This window comes from Aptenodytes patagonicus, chromosome 19 (genome assembly GCF_965638725.1).
Source record: "Aptenodytes patagonicus chromosome 19, bAptPat1.pri.cur, whole genome shotgun sequence".
Lineage (NCBI taxonomy): Eukaryota > Metazoa > Chordata > Aves > Sphenisciformes > Spheniscidae > Aptenodytes > Aptenodytes patagonicus.
This window is the reverse complement of record NC_134967.1, coordinates 1,265,414-1,284,006: the sequence shown is the minus strand read 5'-3', so window position 1 is coordinate 1,284,006 and position 18,593 is coordinate 1,265,414. Positions and strand designations below refer to the sequence as shown.

General features: G+C 51.5%; 2 protein-coding genes across 2 annotated transcripts; one reads left to right on the top strand and one right to left on the bottom strand.

Moving 5' to 3' along the window:
• Positions 1-2,536: 2,536 nt before the first annotated feature.
• Positions 2,537-14,982, bottom strand: ZMYND12 (zinc finger MYND-type containing 12). The gene is made up of 8 exons (XM_076356429.1): positions 14,801-14,982; positions 13,492-13,633; positions 8,781-8,952; positions 7,630-7,799; positions 6,114-6,236; positions 5,125-5,245; positions 3,994-4,139; positions 2,537-2,821 (listed from the first exon to the last, which is right to left on the bottom strand). Exons 1-8 carry the CDS (start codon positions 14,980-14,982, stop codon positions 2,702-2,704), a joined length of 1,176 nt encoding a protein of 391 aa, XP_076212544.1. The 3' UTR covers positions 2,537-2,701.
• PPCS (phosphopantothenoylcysteine synthetase) lies at positions 14,981-17,836 on the top strand. Its single transcript, XM_076355994.1, has 3 exons — positions 14,981-15,461; positions 16,061-16,164; positions 17,181-17,836. Exons 1-3 carry the CDS (start codon positions 14,981-14,983, stop codon positions 17,502-17,504), a joined length of 909 nt encoding a protein of 302 aa, XP_076212109.1. The 3' UTR covers positions 17,505-17,836.
• Positions 17,837-18,593: the final 757 nt, after the last annotated feature.

The window sequence follows — 18,593 nt, the reverse complement described above, 5'->3', positions numbered from 1 at the left end:
TCCGTCACCGCATCCTCCTCATCCTCCTGGCTGCGTTGGTGCTTAAACACCGTCGCCGGGGCCAGGGTTAATTCCCGCAGCACGTTGTGGCGGGGCTGGGAAGGGGGAAATCCTGCTGCCGGGGCCAGTGGGGAGCCCCGACGGGGAAATTCGCTCCCCTCGGTCTCCGCCCTGGCACTGCTTCGGAGCCCCGGCTTCGGGGACGTGGCTCGCAGCATCTTTCCTAAATTTGGGGTTTGCTGGGACCAGAGCAGCTCTGCTCCCGCCCGAGCTCCGAGCTCCTCACCGGAGCTGTCCACGCGGCCAAACAGGCAGCATGCGCTGCCTGCGGACGTGCTGGCAGTGGTGGGGCTCGTACAGGCACAGCTCAGGGGGTCTCCCCGGCTCGGCCGGCGAGCTCGTGCCCTTGCAAAGCTTTTCCTCCATGGGAACAACTCTCCCTGTTGCAAACGCCCTCCCTGGATGTACAACCAGGTTTTAACTGCCCTGAGCAGCCCCACCTGGGACCCACCGCCCTGGAGCTGGTGTCGTGGGGGTACCTGGCTGGAGCCTTGACCTGCTCCATCCCCTCGCCGGACCCCAAAACTTGCACCCCCCCACCCCAGCTCTGCCCGCGGGGCCGTGAAGGTCGTCTGCTTTGGGACGGAGCTCTTGCCTCTTGCTGCGAGCACCGGAGCGAGGCAGGGAGGGAGGTTGCTGCTTCTTGGCGGATTTTTTTTTTTTTTTTTTTCCCCTTGAACTGACAAGATGCCAAGAGCTGCAAGTCTGAACACTTTCGGGCAAAGAAACGCTGATCTTGGTCACTTCAGGCTTTTTTCTATTTATTGAAACGTCTCTTTGCCCTGAAGTGCACGCGCTGGAAATGGCTGTTGCAGCGTGTCGTAGGAAATAGCTCTTGTAAAATCTTTCAAAGCTCCCAAAAGTGTTCTTTATTTGCCCAGGGCTCTTCTCATCGCCCACGCTAACGTTCCCATTTCCAGCCCCTGTCTGTCACCGCTCCTGGAGATGCTCAGCCCTGTGCAAAGTTAATTTTCATGCCATCTTTTATGGCGTTAAACAGCCAGGAGCGGTGACACCAAGCCGCTGGCCTGGCACGTCAGGCAGGCTCAGCCTGGCTGCGGAGCGTCCCGAGGGATTACCGCCATGATTGAGCCCACAGCTCCAAATCCCCGGCCACGGTGACCCAAATCCTCTGCGCCCCGAGGCAGCGTGCCAGCAGGCGCGGCGCCCACCCCTGCCCCCAGCGGCCCCCATCCCATAGAGGTGGTCGGTCCGGCCATGGCGAGACCTGATGAGGGTGGACGTGTCCACCACCATCGCCTGCAGAGAGATGTATTCGGGGGTCTCCCACCCGTCCCACAAGCCTGTCTGCCGTGGGGCCCCTCGTGCACCCCGACCAGCACCATTCCCCCTCCCCGTGTAATGAACATCGGCTGAAGCGGAGGCTTTCCCTTTACCAGCAGCATGAATCCCTTCTAATTGCTCAGGTCCCAGCTTGACGAAACATTTAAAAAGCGTACTTGACTCCGTCCCAATTCAGCAAGGCAATTAAATGCACTCATAAATCCTCCTGAAGTAAATGAGACTTAATCGTAGGCTTAGAGCTCAGCTGAATTCAGACCTTAGCAGCAGGGCAAGTTTCCCTTAACCTTTTTCCCAACTGTGCGAGGTTGTCACATGCTTCGGCGTCTGAACCGAGCTCACCGCACAGACCGCGTCCTGTCTCGCTCTCCCGGGGTCTCCTCCAGCCTTTCGCCAATGTTCCTTTTACCTTCTCACCGAGGGTCACGTGGACCCTCTGCCCTGCCGGTCTCTCTGCTCTCCAGGCCACAAGCCCGTGAGAGCCGCAGGTTGGGAGCGTGCTTGGTGGTCTGTGGGCAGAAGCGCGTGGTGACACAAGGGACTTCCTCCTCTTGAGGTTGGCGTCAGAGTTAACGGGATGCCTACGCGCTGAGGCGCTCTCAGCCATGAGGAAACCTCGTCTCCTTTGGGCTGGAAGCTCTGAGTGGAGCTAGCTGGCCTTTTAATCCTTTCCCTCAAGACTGCTTATAGTCCCTCATGCTGCTCCCGTGGTCCCTCCTGGACGCGAGTTCTTCCACAAGCGGAACAAGCGAGTCCCTCGGTGCCCAGAGCTACGAGACTCCTCTAAAGCTCTGCAAAACGAGAGAACGTAGATTTGGAGGTGGAGGGGCGCTGCAGAGAGGTGCAACACCTGATGAAGCCCAACCAGAGCCTGAGGAGGAGGTGTCAACCACCCAGGTTAAGTATGCAGCGAAGACCTTCCCTGCGCCCCTCCCGTATCCTTCCCTCGTATCTCCCTCATCAAACTGAAAGGCAAACTGAGGAAACCGGTAACAAACACATCTCAGCTGGTCTTAGCTTCTGGACAGGCAATGTGAGGACGTTAAGAGGCTGTTTGCTTATTCATAGGTTAGGTAATGATTTATGCATTGTGTGTTGGTTGTGCTTTTGTTTCCCACCCTCACGCTGTTATTCCGTAACAGTCTGCAGCGGTTGATCAGCACGTGAAAATTAATTCGTACCGAAAAGTTTAATTTTCAAGCACCTTGAGACAGAAAGGGACACATCTGGAGCGATGACAGCAGCAGAAAGGACCCGCGGCTTGTAGCGCTTTTTGTTTTCAGCAGCCTAGTCAAACAGATAACCCAGCCAAACGCCTGGCTCGGGTAGAAAGAGTTCTTTATTTTGTGTGGGAAGGCTTGGAGTTAATCAACTTTAACAAATGACCGATGGCTCCTAGAGACTCTTGTTGGGGCAGTTGTTTCACCAGGTCAAAGGCTTTCATCCCCACCTCACGAGCCTGGAACGAAACAGAAAAGACAAAGCAATTGTCAGGAATTCGGCTTTTCCCAAGGTGCAGTTAAAATACCCGCAGAGGCTCATCGGAACGGCTGCGCTGGAGCGGATCCAGGCTCCAGCCACTCAGCCGCCTGCTTCGGAGGGTGACCCGCACAAGCTGCTTTACGGGAGAGAGTAAAGCTGCCAACAGATACCGTGTTTAGGATCCAGTGGTGCAGACGGAAGAGATTACTAACCCCAGCCCCCTGCGCTGGAGATCGTTACCTCCCATCTAACACAGCAGCTCATCTGAACATTCCCAAAGCTATTTCAGAAAAAAAAACAGCTGTATGGACTCAGTCTGAACTAAATCCCTCATCTCCCTCGGCAGCTCTTCCAGGGATTAGGCATTCTCACAATTATAAAGCCGTGCCTTTTTTCTAATTTGAATTTGCTTCTTTGTGTCTTCCAAACACTGACTCACATCATTATGGCTTTCTCCGATACAATGAAGAGACCATTAGTAATCTGTATTTTCACCCTCCAAAACACAGGCAGAAGAAACTCAGGCTTTTGAGTGCTTAGCTCGAACAAAGAGGCCTGATTTCCAGATGGTTACTGCTCAGCACTTCCTCAAAATCAACGATTTTTAATAGAGAGAATCGGTCACTCTGAAGTTAGCAGCCGCATCTGAAATTGTCAGCTGTAAAAATACAGGGGTGCAAATTCAAAACTGAATTACGGGGTCCGAGAGAGTGAACCTGCATTAATACAGTGGTAATTACAGGGAGTCTGGCTCAAGGAGAGACACGTGCAAGGCCCATGCCTTGCTCGCTGCCTAACACCTGACCTGACGTCTGCACGCAGCCTGTGCCAGGCAGCTACGCTGCCAGGGTGTCCCAGGTGAAGGACGAACCCAGAAAATGTGGATAACTACAGGATCCACTGTGGATGGCCTGGCAGAGGCCAAAACAGATCCAGGGGGCTTTATTAGCCTTGACAGAGCGCAGATCGCGAGCCGGCTTCATGCAGAGCTGCTGAGGCAGCTTTGTCCTCGGTCATCCAGTGCCCCAAGGCTGTTGTGGACTCAGGAGAGGTGCCAGGTGAACGCAGGCAACCGGCTTCATGAGCTGGGGCGAGCACTGAAACAGAGTTAGGCAACCCTCCTGGACCCTTTCGCCAGGCGAGACTTACCTTCGACAAATCCAGGATCAGGTAATAAAGCATGGCGAGAGCATGCAAAACTCTGGCAGTTTCCCCAGGTTGTTGCTTTGGTGCCTGTTCTCTGACATCTAATACGGCGTTCAGTACTCGGATTGCTTCTGCTTGCTGGGCTTCAGCTGCATCAAGAACGAAATAATCTTGTTGGATGTACGTATGCATGCAAGATAATATATTCAAAACTGTCCAATTATCTCTTCTAGACATCAAAGCATTTCTACTACAAGCATCAACGCGGTATCCCAGCTCCATGCAAATTCCACACCCATTAACAGATATCTTTTCATCCAGTCAGTAATTGTGTTGATTAGCCTTTAGTGAGGATGTGGAGTCATAACAGCTGCATGAAAAGAGCAACTTTCATGCTCCTGTCATAACCGAAGATGGTATCGTGTAGCCCCATCTTGGCGTGGCTCCTGCTGGATGGAGACAATGCCCGGGTAAAGGGATTTACAGAAACGCTTCTCTTCTCTGACAAGATTCTTATTGGCACAGATGGCAGAAAGAAGAGAAGGACCAGAGTCCAGCCTGACCTCAGTGGAGCGTAGGGTAGCACCATGCACGCTAGCGTATTTCCTAACGCTTTATGCACCTTTATGTCCTAGTGAGAGTTTTCCCGGCTCCTCTCCCGAGAGAATTGTCCGGATTAATACATCCAATTATCAGTACACGCTGTTTCATCGTGTCCTACTGCTTCAGAAGACAGAGTTGTAAACCTGCCTAAGTGAGATGAAATGTCACTTTCATGTAATTAAATGGAGACAAAGGAGCTGCAGAGAAATGAGAATGTTGAAGTGGAATCGAATCCCGAAAGGCAAAATCTCGTATTGTTACAGTCACTGCCGAGGGCGCTGTGAAAAGGAGCACGTAAGCAAAAAGGGCAAAGCCGCGTTTCCACTTGAACACCCTCACTCCTAAAGTGGCCTCGTTTGTTTCATCCAGCACGATCCACTGAGCATCAACATCAGAAATACCCGTGATTCCGATTAAGTTTGGTCTACAGAAATGCCACGCAAAACCCAACGCCGTAAATATGAACAGCGGGATGTATGGACCCTTTAAAATCCCGTCTTCCAAATGGTTCTGCGCAATAGCGGTGCTTACTCATACGGTTTTCGCTGACTTCCTTGTCCTTGGTGAGCGGAGACATTTCTGGTGGTGACGTGAGAATTTGCTCCTGCGCTTGAACTGACTTCACAAGAAAGGCATGCCAGATGTCAGTTACCTATCAGGAAACAAATGAATTATTTCACTTGTATGAATACAAGGTATTTAGCAACTAGTTGTTCCATAAACAATGTGTCCTGTAATGCACGTCCCTGCCGCAACAACCGGAGTGCCTGCTGGTTAGTGAGCTGGCTGCTGCCAAGCTGGATGTTTCACGTAGAGATCTGACCGCTCTTCTCCCAGTGGCAGCCTTAGCTGGAAGCTCGCTTCTCCGGCTGACTATTAATTTTCATCAAACTTGAACAAATCTAACTAAATTGTTAAGCAAAAGCAAATCTGGTTGAAGTTTGCAAGGGGGATGGCGGCAGACTGCACAGCTGCCAAAGCCTCGTTTCCACAGAAAATCAAGCTCAACAAATGCAAGCTCATTTTTTTTCCAGTTATTAGAGCGATTAGGTAGTTGTTACTTCCCTTGCTTCATCATTCTGTTCTGACAATCTTTTATCAGTGTGACCTTCCACTGATCCTCAGCGTAAAGTTTACACGGCTCGTTTGTATCCCACCGCTGCTCAGCCACTCTTCCCTGGCTATGGAAACTCCTTGGCAACCCTCCCTGCTCGCGGGACGCTCTTTAACCTCTGGCGCGGGGTATTTGGTAGCAAAGCTGGTTTTTAATGAGGTTTGGCTGCCCAAATTGAAGTCAGCTTGGATAACAATTTTCAACCGAGTGCAGAAATTTCTCTCTCCTGGTTTTAACTCGGAGAATTTAAGTATGAAAAGGGTTTCTGAGATTGATCCTAAAAGGCAACGCTGGCACTCGATATGGTCACCGTCACATCAAAGGCAGTCAGAAACAGGAAAAACATTGGAAAGAGCACAGAAAAAAACTGCCAAGTATATAGAGGATGCCCTTTGGTTTTACCAACCTCAGCATAGAGTGAGTTTGCTACGTCCATTTTGTTCTGGCGAAAGAAAACATTAGCCATGTGGAAATACCCTCCAGAGGCCTCAATAGATTTCAGCCCGAATGTAGAACTAGCAAGGTAAATCTGAAATCAATATTAAAAAAAAAAAAAAGCAGAAGTTTAACGTTCGTATCAAACCTGGGACATTTTTCATTATGGATTAATAATATTGCAAGCATTCAATTTTTTTCTGCATAACTATAGCGTTAGTTGTGCCTGATTATGACTGTAAAACGTGGTACTAAAAAAGCTGTATTTTGGGTTTTATGCAAAGGAATGCAACACCCCCAAATCCCCTGCTCGCTGGGGCAGAGGAACCTTGCTTAGCACAGCGTGTTACCCCGTTGAAGCATGGGGCAGGTTTCCCACATCTCCTCCTCTCACTGTGCAACCCGTATGTCTCTCGTCTTCAAATGCACAACCTGCTGCCGCTTTTCAGCTCTCCAGTCCTGCCCACGGCGCCCGTTTCTCTGCCCAAAGCCCCGGCCAGAGCCGGGGGAGCGGGAAGGCAGTGGCACATTCCAGCTATTCTGAGCTGGCGTGTGACTCTCAGCAGATCTCAGACACGCAGCCAAAGTTCAGGCAGGTCTTGGGCTGCTCTGACATACCAGCGACTTGCTAATAGCAAAAAAACTATTACCCAACGCCCTTTCAGGCACCAGATCCAGGGTATCTAAAAAAAAAAACAATGGCACAGCGGGGAATCTCTCCCAAAAGGTTTACAGACTAAGCGAAGACAGGGTTGTATGTATTATAACAGAAAGGATCAAATTCTCGACCGTATGTCATCATTTACGTCCACACAAAGCTACTATCAAATTCAACAGTAGCGAGTACACATCACTCTGCACTGGATAACTTTAGTCTACGTGGGACATAAATAGGATGTCGCGGAGTTCATCTGCCTTTGGGGGATCAAATGACAGGCAAAGCATCCTCAGGAACACAGCAGGCAATAGCCACTTCAAATCTGACAAACTGCTCTCGTGGCTAAAAAGATTGGGTCGGGGAAAACGCTATTGAACCAGACATTTAAACAGTTAAATAAGGCATTCATTAAATAACGGCTGACAGAGAACTGCTGTCTAACAGAAGAGTATTGAGGAAAATGACAGCCAAAATATAAAGTAACTTATCTGTTGAATATAAGGCAACTATATCAGTTTGGGGCGGGAGGGGGGGGATTGTCTGTTCATCTCAGGACCGGAACCAAGCTGACAGATAAATCTATAAGCAGATGCAGTAAGGACAAGGTATACGTCACTTCAAGGGAACGAGGATAACTGGTAAAACACAGCTTTGGTAGCGCATGGATACACAGGTGTCCTAGATCTCGACAGTTCAGGTGTCCATAACATGTATCCTCTCGGTACCTAAAATCAGGATTACAAATCTCTCTGCTGGGCCTTCCACATCGACCTGGAATTGTTAGAGAAGGAAGAAAAATTGAAGCGTTTCTGTATTTGAGTTGGCTTACCTCATTGGCCAGGTGATATAAAGCCTGTTCAAAGTTTCCTTCAGCAGCACAGAAAAGTCCCAGACTACGATGTAATTTATACTGAACAGCAACACTGCAGTCTGGAGTTCTGAGGACAATCCACTGAGCTTGGGAGAGATACTTCGATGCCTCCGGAAGATGGCCAACGCCTGAAATGACACGTAGAAATAAGCAGGATAAAGAACTTTTTTTTTATTTAGAAAATTAGAGAATACTGCCCATTAATCCTTTGCAGTAGCTTGATACAGAGACCTAGTTTGTGGATTCCCCACTTCTCCCCTAAGTGCTCCTTAGTCGAGCAGGTGTTCAGAATCTAATTTATAGGCAGGCTGAGTGTCTAGAGCTACAAGAGAAGCCAGAAACTGTGTGCTGCATTCAATACCTCTGAAACATGTGTCCAAAACAGGTTAGGTACAGGCAGCCACTAATGACTCGTGTATTATCACACTGGAATTACTCATGGGATTTTCCTTCCCTTCTCTCGCCACACCATTTATGACAATCCTTGAGATAGCTCAATTCTGCCAGCACAGCATTGTGTGTACTCCTGTCACGGCAATGATTTACAGTGGTTTCTCAGTCCTTTACGTCTGCAGCTGAGGAGAGCAGTCCTCCACACGCAGAATCCTAATTTGACATTTTTTATAAAGCATACAGTCAATGAGAAAAAGCTCCGCTTCAGGCAGACCGCGCTTTTGTGAATGGACTGAGGCATTCCTCTGATGCCCTGGCCTCAGAAATGTTTGCTGGTTCCCTGAGATAAGAGCGCAACCAACCACCCTCGGGAACTTAATGCTTTTGAGTCATACGAAGCCACAGAGGTAAAGAATGGATTTTCATACTGCTTCTCTTGCGGGAATCGGTAGAGATGGAGAAAACATTTCATTTGCTTTCATTGATCTCTCATCACCGATGAGTGATTCTTTTCCCCAGACCCACACAGAAAAAGGGGGGCGGGGTGTGACTTCTCAAATCTCTCTGAAATGCCCTTGAGGCAGGGCAGGGTAGAGGCATGGCACAATGTTGAAACGCAGAGCTGGTCCTTCCCTGATAAATGGTAAAAGGAAACCAGAAACCTGACCCACGGGAGGTCTTGCCCTTGCCAACGTGACTGTTTAGACAATACTTACCAGTGGAGGCCTCAGCCAAGAGGAGATAAGCAGGCACCAATTGCACAGAATTTGAGCCGTACACTTCAGTACTGAAACGCAGAGCATGCAAAGCTGCAGGTATCGCTTCTCGATGCTTTCCATCCAAAACAAACTCCTGGGCTGTGCTGTATGCCAGATCGATGATGTATTTCTGCAGGGAAACATAGTAATGGGACAGAGTGAGCAAGGGATAAGGAGAAATAAAACGCATGGTCTCTTTTTACATTCAAGTTTGCAAGCTGTAAAACAGTGACTGCAATGTTCTTTGTGTCTGTAATTAATGGATGGAAATTAAAGCTGTCATATTAGAGCCTGGATTTCGTTCCTACTTCTAGCAGGAACAGCTTTGGATATCCTCTCAGGTCATGTGGTGTCTTATGAAACGAAGAATCCTTTACGCCTACGAAAAAGGGCTAATAAGGCTGCAGCAATAAAAGCTGTGAAGCACAGAAAATGATCATCACAAGACCATAGGAAAGATTAGACAAAGGGGCTACGGCGGGGTTTTGCTGACGGTAATAACGGTGACTCATAGCAAGGCAGCGGAGCGTATGGTTTGCCAAGCTGGTGCCAGCATGGCGCACCTCTAGCTGCATGAGGCACGGTCTGGAAGCGAGGAGAGAGCCCCTCGCACGGTGCTGCAGCTTCCTCCCACCCTCCCCCGGATATTTTGGGCGCGGAGTCTGGAAAGCCGGTCAAAATCAGAATACCCTAATGCACTTATACTCCTGCATGGCCATCACCCAAGCCGGGTTTGGCGGTCAAGCAGCTTTTGCAGGATTTCTGTTTGTTGTCAGAATCCATAATGCTTCCCGTACGTATAGTTGCTTCCTGCCTTTTGCTGCTTCTAGCAGTCCACGCCGCTTTTGGTCTTTTCACCCTGATCTATCCACCAGCTCCATAAAAGTATCTCCGTTCGAATGCCTGTTCATTGCCAAGAGCTCTACAGCAACTGTAGATCTTGTGCCCTCACAATGTGCTGAGGGATGCTGGCGAAAAAGAGCCAGGATGCTTATTTATCTGTTTCTCTTTGCTTTCAGCGTAATTGTTGCCAACTCCCAACACTTCTGCGTCGGCTTTTCACACAAGTGGTGCAGCGGGAAAGCTACCTGGAAAGAAATCTTGTTGCTGGCGTGCCTAGCAGTGCTGCCATGGTAAGTCAGCAAGGCACTCGCTCTTCTCTTGCTAGGAGGCACGGGCAGGCCCGTGCAGTGAGCGCCGGCAGAAAATACCGTTTTACCTCTCTGTTGCCTTCTGTTTTACAGCTGTGGCTGAGCAGAGGGCAGAAAAAAACAAATCCTAGTGCTTTTGGAGGCCAGGCTTTGGCATTTGGCTGAGCTTTAAGCGCTTAGAGAGAGGCAGAAGGAATCATGCCACAGGTGAAGGAACAGCTGCGAGTGTTTCCCGAGATAAAGGGACATCCTTTCTGGATAAATGAGACCTCTGAAGAACACACCCCAGAGTGATAGCACCCTGCTACAGCAAGGAGAGCCAAGAGCTAGAAAACGCAGCGGTCATCCCCTCTCTAGCCCCTGAGCTGCCAGCATACAGAGAGTGAAAAAGGCACGCGCCAAAACCAAGCCGTGCTGGGGGAGCGTGTGGCGCCCAGGAGAAAGTCAGCACGTGCTCAGGGCAAGGAGCAGTAAAAGCTGTTATTTATCAGTCTGCCTCTTCTGTCCATGCCACTCTTTCTCTGTTGCAACTGGCACTGGCTTTGGTGTGTGGGTATCAAGCAGATTGTCATCTGGGGAGGTGCTGGAGATCAGCGTCATTCTTTTTTTTACTCCTTGTCAATAGGATCATTGCTGCTTCCCATGATGTAAGCTATCTGAAAAACATCTGCAGTGAGGACAAGCTAAGGGTTAGACTCTTGCACAGCTCCCAGGAGGAGAAGAAAGGGCAGGAGATCTCAGAAGCCCTGCAGCACTGAATATTTAAGACTGCGCAATTACAAGCCTTGGGGGGATCGTTAGCTTTGGCCCTGCACAGTTTTTCATCTTGCCCATAGCCCCACGCCCCCGGACCTGCACACTTTGGGCTCTTTTCATGTGTGTTGCAATTACAGAGGTTTCTCTGAAGATGCCCCCACGCAGTTTTCCCCCAGTTGGGGTTTGCGGTGGCTGAGGACCCCAGCTCTGCTCCAGGTGGGAGCGGGGGGTTGGGAACACGCTTGGGGTTCGGTGCCACGTTCATTTACTCACTCACAGGCACCAAAAATGATGGCGTGCTGGAAGAAACGACGACTTAAAGAGGAAGGCAGGCTTCCAGTCGGTTTGAGTTGAAACCTGCAGTCGGCGGGGCTAGCATCGCTGCTGGAGGACTGCTGTAGCTGGCTGAGGCATGGATCTTTTCCCGTACCCAGGGGCTGCAGTAAGCTGACATCACGCAGGCAGGTGAGGCTATTCTACAAACAGAAACTTGGAGTTCTGTCAGTTTGGAGGTACTGTCTGCAGGCACCCCCCCGGCTATGTTGACAAAAGCAGATTTCTATCAACAAAGCTTTGGAAGTACAGACGAGGTATGAAACTCATAACCTTCTGGCTCTCAGCTTCATGCGCCTTCCCTTAAGCCACAGGGCATTTTGATGCGCACAAGCTTTCCTGTGTCCTGACTGAGGCTCGAGCCGAGTGTTTTCTAAACAAACACCGTGCGGGAGTTTGTGAAGTACAGCAGAAACGTTCAAAAAATAATAAACCTATGGGCAGGCTTTGAGCAGAAAGCTTTTTCTCTGATCGTCGTGAGACTATGTAGCTTTTCCCTGCGCTCCAAAGGCCTTCTTTAAAGCATTTTTGTTGGCTCTGTGAATAGGAAAATCATGAAGACACTGAGACGGGGCAGTAAATGATCTCGCCCTCTCCACACCGCTCTTCCAACGCTTGTCAGCCAGTCTAGGCCCAACGCTGTCTACGCTATACCTTGCTGTACGTAAAGGCAGACTCCATTCGTGGGCTAGGGGCTGCAGTCTTGCTGTGAAAGCAAACGGGTAACAAACAAGATGTTTCTGCCTTGTCACTCCTTTCTTAGGAGAGAAGGAAGACAAAGTGTCCCTGCACATACCGTTCCCAGAATCTATTTTATTTAAATAGTCTGGAGACAAAGGTCAAAGAACAAATGTAATAGGGTTGTTAAAGATCCTATAAAACCCTCTACCTCAAAAAAAAAAAAACGGAGCCTTCTCTCTGTGACGTCATTCCAGGCCTCAGCCCAAGCTGCAGGTTTGCAGCTGCCATCTGCTAACCTAGGTGTGCACTCCAATCAAGAGGAGTGACTCTCCCTTCTCCACCAGCCCCGTCTTCCTGCTGTCTTCCCCTGGAACCTAATAAAACCAAATGATCAGCTTCCAGCTGATCAAGGAGGACTTCCTTGATCTGGCGGTCACGTGGACTTTTGTAATTATAAAGCACAATTTTAGTTGCTATAAAATCAATGTTGTAGCAACAGGTGCTTTCAAGCACCAGCGTTCGATATGTACGTAAAGTTTCTTGGAAAAGCTTTAAGCAGTTAAGGATGCAAAAAAACCCTGCCGCCACCCCCCCCAGTAAGACCAATTTTAACTTCGCTTCTTTGCAGACTTTATAAAAGATCAACTGAAACGTAGCCTGGAACAAAGGAGCTTTTGCATTTTTCCTGACGCTTCTGGGACGCACTGTTCTAACATACCTTCTTCGGACTTTGGTCAGCAATCTTGCCCGTGATTTTCGAGCAGATGGGATTTTCAAAACCAAACTGGGTTGTCAGCGCCTAATTCCTACAAAGCCTAAAAGGAATCTGCTGCCTAAAGCCTGTCGCAAGCTTTCACCAAGCAGGACTTTTGTCTACGCAGGTAGACTTTTAGACTTTCTCTTTCTGGATGCTCCCAAGAAAGACCGCAGCAATGAGCCAGCCACCAAAATACTAGCACCTGGCCCAGAAACAACCCTAAAAATAATACAGGATGTAAAACCCAGAAGATTAATGATGTTCTTCCCAGTGGCACCGTTTGACTGTTACCAGCTCACTTTCAGCTGTTCTGTTGTCCTATTCTTCTGCGATTAGGAGTTATGCAATGACAGAACGATAATTTATTTTTATGGGCAAGATTTTAAGTAGCAGATATATTTGGGTGGGTTATTTTATTTCATCAACACTGTGGAAAAGCAGATCCTGCCACCCTATAAACAAACAAAAAAAAAAAGAGTTCAAAACCGCTCGGGCTGAAAAGGAGCTGCACATCTGCACCGCCCACGAGGCCAAAAAGCAGAGATAAAAGACCGTACTTGGTGGGAAAGGGCGTTTAAAATTGGCCAGGTAAACAAAGGGAGGGGACTTCATTTCTTTGCCTCCCCCCTGCTTGGAGAAAGGGGAATCCCTCTCATCAGCGAAGGATGAGGACAGCCTGTAAGGAGCAAAACTCAGCTGGATCCCGGACTAACCGGGGAGATCCAGGATTGCCGCTGCCTGAGGAAGCTCAGGACTTCAAATAAGGACTGTGAAAAAAGGCAAGAGGCTCGTAGAAGCAGAGAGAGGATGCTCCCACTCCCCTTATTATAGAGTTTTTGTTAAAAAAAAAAAATTAAAGCTCTGCAACTACGTACCGACCAACCAAGGAGGTGCCCTCCCAACGCTACATACATCACAATATAGGAAGAAGAGATCTCATTAAATCTCACTGGCAGCACTTTGAAGCGGTATTCGGTTTTTTTGTACATACCTGCCTTTTCACCAACTGTTCCGAGCCATGTTTTCTTTCTTTTTCAGAAAGGAGAAAAGGGAGGGACGTACGGATTGGAATCAGCAGCTGGCATATCCGCTCGTGGATACTAACCCAGTCAGCTTTTTGGTGATCTACATCGCTAACAAAATAAGGGAAGAACGGTATTTTTTTTTGCTTGGAAATGATGTAAGGAAAGATTATTGCCTGTTTTATCTTCTGGACTTTCACCACAAGAACTACCCACAACAGCCGCCAGCCTGTGGGTATCACAGAGTACCTAATATATACTTGATATTCCCAAACGGGAACACAGCGCTGTCCTGCCAAGTGAGCATGATTCTGCATGTTAAAACCTTATTTAAATCACTCGCAAAACTCCTGATACAGTTAGGTTTGAGCAAATGCCTGGCTTTCAACACTGCGGTACACAAACCTCCCCCCCAAAGCCAAACAAACCCCAAGTCATTGTGAAACCAATGAAATATATAGTTAGCGTATGACTTCACTGAGGACCCCGTGTAAGATGTTTGTGTAAACATCTAGAAAGCTCACTGCACTGCTCTCTGTTTGATGCGGGCACCACTGGAAGCGAGGAGGAACGCTCCAGCTGAGCGGTTGCTGAGCGTGCCCGCTCCAGTTCCCGCTACCCTGCCTGCTGAGCTGCATCCTGGGCCTTCTCCCTGTCTCCCTCCTGGGCCTCATCCCTGCCTGCTGAGCTCTGTCCCAGGCCTCGTCTGTCCCTGCCACCCGGGCTTCATCCTTGTGCCCTGAGCCTTGTCCCGGGGCTAGTCCCTGCCTCTTGCCCTGTCCCTGTGTCCCAGACCGTGTCCCAGGCTTTGTCCCTGTCTCTCAGTCCTTGCCCTGGGCCTGTTCCTGCCTCCTGGGCCTCATCCTGGGCATTTTCCCTGTGCCCTGAGCCTTGTCCTGGGCCTGTTCTGGCCTCCCGGGCCTTCTCCCCGAGTCCTGAGCCTTGTTCTGGGCTTTCTCTCTGCCTCTTGCCCTCTCCTGGGTCTGTTCCTGTCTCCTGCGCCTCGTCCTGGGCCTCCTCCCTGTGCCCTGAGCCTGTTCCTGCCTCCTGCGCCTCACCCTGGGCCTCCTCCTTGTGCCCTGAGCCTTGTCCCGGGGCTAGTCCCTGCCTCTTGCCCTGTCCCTCTGCCCCAGGACTGCTCCTGCCTCCTGGGCCTCGTCCCGGGCCCTCTCCCTGCGCCCTCGGCCTCGTCCCTGCCTCCCGGGCTTCCACCCGGGCTGCGTCCCGGGCCTCACCCGGGGCCTGCCCCCGTCCACCCGCAGCCAGCCGGGCCCTCACCAGTAGTACGTGAGGCGGCAGCGGCCGCAGCGGAGCCGCCCCGCCGCCCCGCACAGCTCGCAGCGGCGGGACCCCTCCAGCGCCCCTCCGTCGCCAAGGCGACGCTTCCGGCAAGGGGAGGGCGGCGCGCTTCCGCCGGAAGGGGCGGGGCGGGGCGGGGCGGGGCGGGGCGGGCAGGGCATGGCGGCGGGCGGCGCGGATGAGGCGGCGGCGGAGGCGCGCGTGCGGGCCTGGGCGGCGGGGCAGGCGGCGCGCGGGCGGCGCGTGGCGCTGGTGACGTCGGGGGGGACGCAGGTGCCGCTGGAGGCGCGCGCCGTTCGCTTCCTGGAGAACTTCAGCAGCGGGCGGCGCGGCGCCGCCTCGGCCGAGCGGCTGGTGGGGGCCGGCTACGGCGTCTGCTTCCTGCACCGGGCCCGCTCCGCCTTCCCCTGGGCGAGAGCCCTCCCGCCGCCCGGGCCCGCCCTGCTCGACGCCCTCCGCCTCACCCCCGGGCCGCCGCCCGGCGTGGCCGCCGACCCCGCCGCTCTCCCCGCCTTGCTGCCCGCCCTCCGCGACTACCGCCGCGCTACCGAGGCGGGGGCGCTGCTGGCCATCGAGTTCACCGGGCTCGCCGAGTACCTGGCGCTGCTGCGAGCCGCCGCCCGCGCCCTGGCGCCCCTCGGTACGGGGAGGGGACCGACGTGAGGGGACGGGGCGGCCCCGGGGCGGGGGGGACGGGGAGCCCAGGCGTGAGGGGACGGGGCGGCCCCGGGGGACGGGGAGCCCAGGCGTGAGGGGACGGGGCGGCCCCGGGGGGGAAGCCCAGGCGTGAGGGGACGGGGCGGCCCCGGGGGGGAGCCCAGGCGTGAGGGGACGGGGTGGCCCCGGGGGCCGTGAGGGGACAAGGTGTCCCTGGGGACCACGGGGGCTATGACATGAGGGGACGAGGGGGCCCGTGGGGGCTCCAGCACCCTGGCGTGAGGGTCTGGGTCATCCCTGGGGGCTGCGGGGGCTTGGTGTGAGGGGATGAGGCGGCTCCAGTGGGTGACGGTGTGTCTGAGGGGACCCCAGTGTGGGGTGTCAGCGCTGTCCTGCTCAGGACAGTGCTGGCAGGTGACGGGGGGGTCTCTGAGGGGGGCCCTGGGCTCCCCTAGTTGGTGTGTGGGGGGGGCTTGGCAGCCCAGCCGGCTCTGGTCCATCCCGGGGGTCCCTGGGGTGAGAGGGCCAGGCTGCTTGGTACGCGCCAGTGGTGGTGGGTGACTGCAGTTGTGTTTCTCGCAGGCTCCAGCGTCATGTTTTACCTGGCAGCCGCCGTGTCAGATTTCTACATCCCCACCTCAGAGATGCCCGAGCACAAGATCCAGTCCTCGGAGGGACCCCTGCAGGTGAGGCACCCCTGGGCATGGCCCCCCTCCGCCGCCCCCTCCTCCCCTCCCAGCACGCTGGCTGTCCCGGCGTCCTGCCAGGGTCGTGGCTGCCTGGAGACTGGCTGTGAATAAGACCTGGGAAAGGCTGCAAAGCAACGGCTCGCTGGCTAAAAAAGCGTGCGTTTTCTCTGGGAATGGGAGGGTGCATTTCCATGGGAGCAGAATCCCACGGAAATATCCCTTTAAAGCTGTACGTGCTTACAGCGTGGAGGTGAGTAGATGGTGGCTCTTGCATAGCTGAAGAATAGTTGCCGCTGGAGTACCCATATTGCTTTCTTCCTGCTTAACGCTGACAACAGCCCAAAAGTGTAGCGCGTCTCACGCCCAGATCCCTTTCAGCTATGGGAGTGGGTGGATCTAGAGCTTTGTGTATAACAAATACCAAATTTGTTTCGTTTAATTAGCTTTTAACAAGTTGCTGGGCTTAATTCTTTATCCTTAGCGCAGGAGAAACGAGACCCTGCCTGATTCCCAGTGGCAGACCCAGAGGTTAAGAAGCTGGAGCACAAAGACTCCCATGCTTTGGCATATTTCTGCTTCATGTGCCTGAAAGAGTTGCTAGAAAGAAGGATTAAGATTTGATAAGCTGCCTGGATTTTGGAGAGCTGAAAACTCGAGACTTCTGCAGTTGTAATTCTTTTTTATCTTCCTCTGCTTACATTTATATTCCCGGAGTGGGTTTTAGCTCTTGAATAACAAAACGTTTATGCAGTTACTGTGGGCCTGCTTCGTCACTTCAGAACGCCCTCCTTATTTTCAATACCAGACTGATTATTTAATTTAATTTTACAGTGCATGCCAGTGACATTTCGACCTTGTTTGGTGAGATCTGACCAAATACTGCCTTGGAAAACTTTCCAGTCTAAAAATCAAGTGAAGCTGGAATTTCCCTAGCCCTGCACCATCCATCTCTTCTTAAAATGCATCGTAATGTTTTTACTGCAACTTTTCTCTGCTGTCTTTCCCCAATGTAGATCACAATGAAGATGGTGCCAAAAATGCTGTCTCCTCTCGTCAAAGAGTGGGCCCCAGAGGCGTTTGTTATTTCCTTTAAACTGGAGACGGATCCCTTGATCTTAATCGATAAATCACGGCAGGCTCTGGAGAAATATCGTCACCAGGTGGTGGTAGCAAATATCCTGGAGTCCCGGAGAACCTCTGTTATTATCGTAACCAAAGACTCACAGACTCCGTTATCTCTTTCTGATGAGGAAATAGCGCAAGGCATGGAAATAGAGGAAAAGATAGTGAGCTATCTTCAGGGCCAACATACCGCATTTATAGAGAAGAAAGTCTGAGGACCGGCTCTGAATGAAGCAAGTAAATTGTGCTAGAGAGGGAGTGGAACTGGAGCGATTCTCTCTCCCGGGTAAATAAAACAATCCCCAGTGAAACAGCGGGGGGAAGGCTGCCATCCAAAACCGTGTAAGTTTTCTACAGCTTGGTACTGGTTATTGTTGCTTGCTTTGAAAAAGAAAAATACACTGAAGTGAAAACATTCCAAAGGATGATATTTGTTCTGGTGTCTAAAGAAGGAAAGGATATATTGCTTTATTTCTGTCCCATGGGCTGGGAGAACCGGGAGGTGGAGAAATGGTATATATGTCTGTATATAAAATATTTTCTTGAATCTGCCTCTTCAAAGCTTCTTTTTGAATTGTTGGACGGAAGGAATGGTGCTTGGCAGAAAACAAAATGTTCTGGTTTTATGACTGGAGTGGAGCAGCAGAGCTGGCAATCGGCTGGTATTGAAAGTGGACGGTGAAACAAGCGTGAAAAGGCTGAAGGAGAAATGAGGTAGCGACTTTGGAGAGGGGGAGATCTGTTGCTCCGGGGGAGATCCGGTGGGCCTACGCTTCAAGAACTCTGCTCAGAAACACGGTTCAAAAAAATAGGTACTGTAGCAGTGTCCCTAAAGCAGCTGTTTCACAAAGGTTTTTCCTCCCATCGTGGGTGTTAGTAGGTTGCTGGAGGGGGATAAAGGCAAGGAGACAGGTGGCACAGAGCACAAGCGGAGGTCTCTGAGCGTGGCTTTGGGGACAAGAGGCTGGAGGAGGAGTAGGCAGTGAGGGTGGGGAGGTGAGGGCGGATGGGGTAGCAGTGATCAGCCTTGGGAGGAGAGCTGCTGCTTGGCTGTTTGGATGGAATTAAAATGGGAGCCAGTCCGAACTGGGACATTCCTGGTTTTCTCTAAAGGATTACCGACTTCTAAGCATATATTCCTCATGCTTACAAGAAGCGAAGCGTGCAGTTCTGCGGTAAAAAAACTTAACAGCAGCTCTACTGCTGTCCATTGTGTGTCTATTTACATGCTTTCCTTGAAATAAATTCACTGGGGGTCTGTAAAGAAAGTTAACGCACAAGAATGCAGTTCCTGCACTGAAGCC

What these genes read in the sequence shown, in the direction of transcription:
- PPCS (XM_076355994.1), top strand. Translation starts at nt 14,981, where the DNA reads ATGGCGGCGGGCGGCGCGGATGAGGCGGCGGCGGAGGCGCGCGTGCGG. An exon ending in CCGCGCCCTGGCGCCCCTCG is followed by an intron (nt 15,462 to 16,060) that starts GTACGGGGAGGG and finishes TGTTTCTCGCAG; the next exon opens with GCTCCAGCGTCATGTTTTAC. An exon ending in CCTCGGAGGGACCCCTGCAG is followed by an intron (nt 16,165 to 17,180) that starts GTGAGGCACCCC and finishes TCCCCAATGTAG; the next exon opens with ATCACAATGAAGATGGTGCC.
- ZMYND12 (XM_076356429.1), bottom strand. Translation starts at nt 14,982, where the DNA reads ATGCCCTGCCCGCCCCGCCCCGCCCCGCCCCGCCCCGCCCCTTCCGGC. An exon ending in AACAGTTGGTGAAAAGGCAG is followed by an intron (nt 8,953 to 13,491) that starts GTATGTACAAAA and finishes GTTTCCCTGCAG; the next exon opens with AAATACATCATCGATCTGGC. An exon ending in CTTGGCTGAGGCCTCCACTG is followed by an intron (nt 7,800 to 8,780) that starts GTAAGTATTGTC and finishes GTGTCATTTCAG; the next exon opens with GCGTTGGCCATCTTCCGGAG.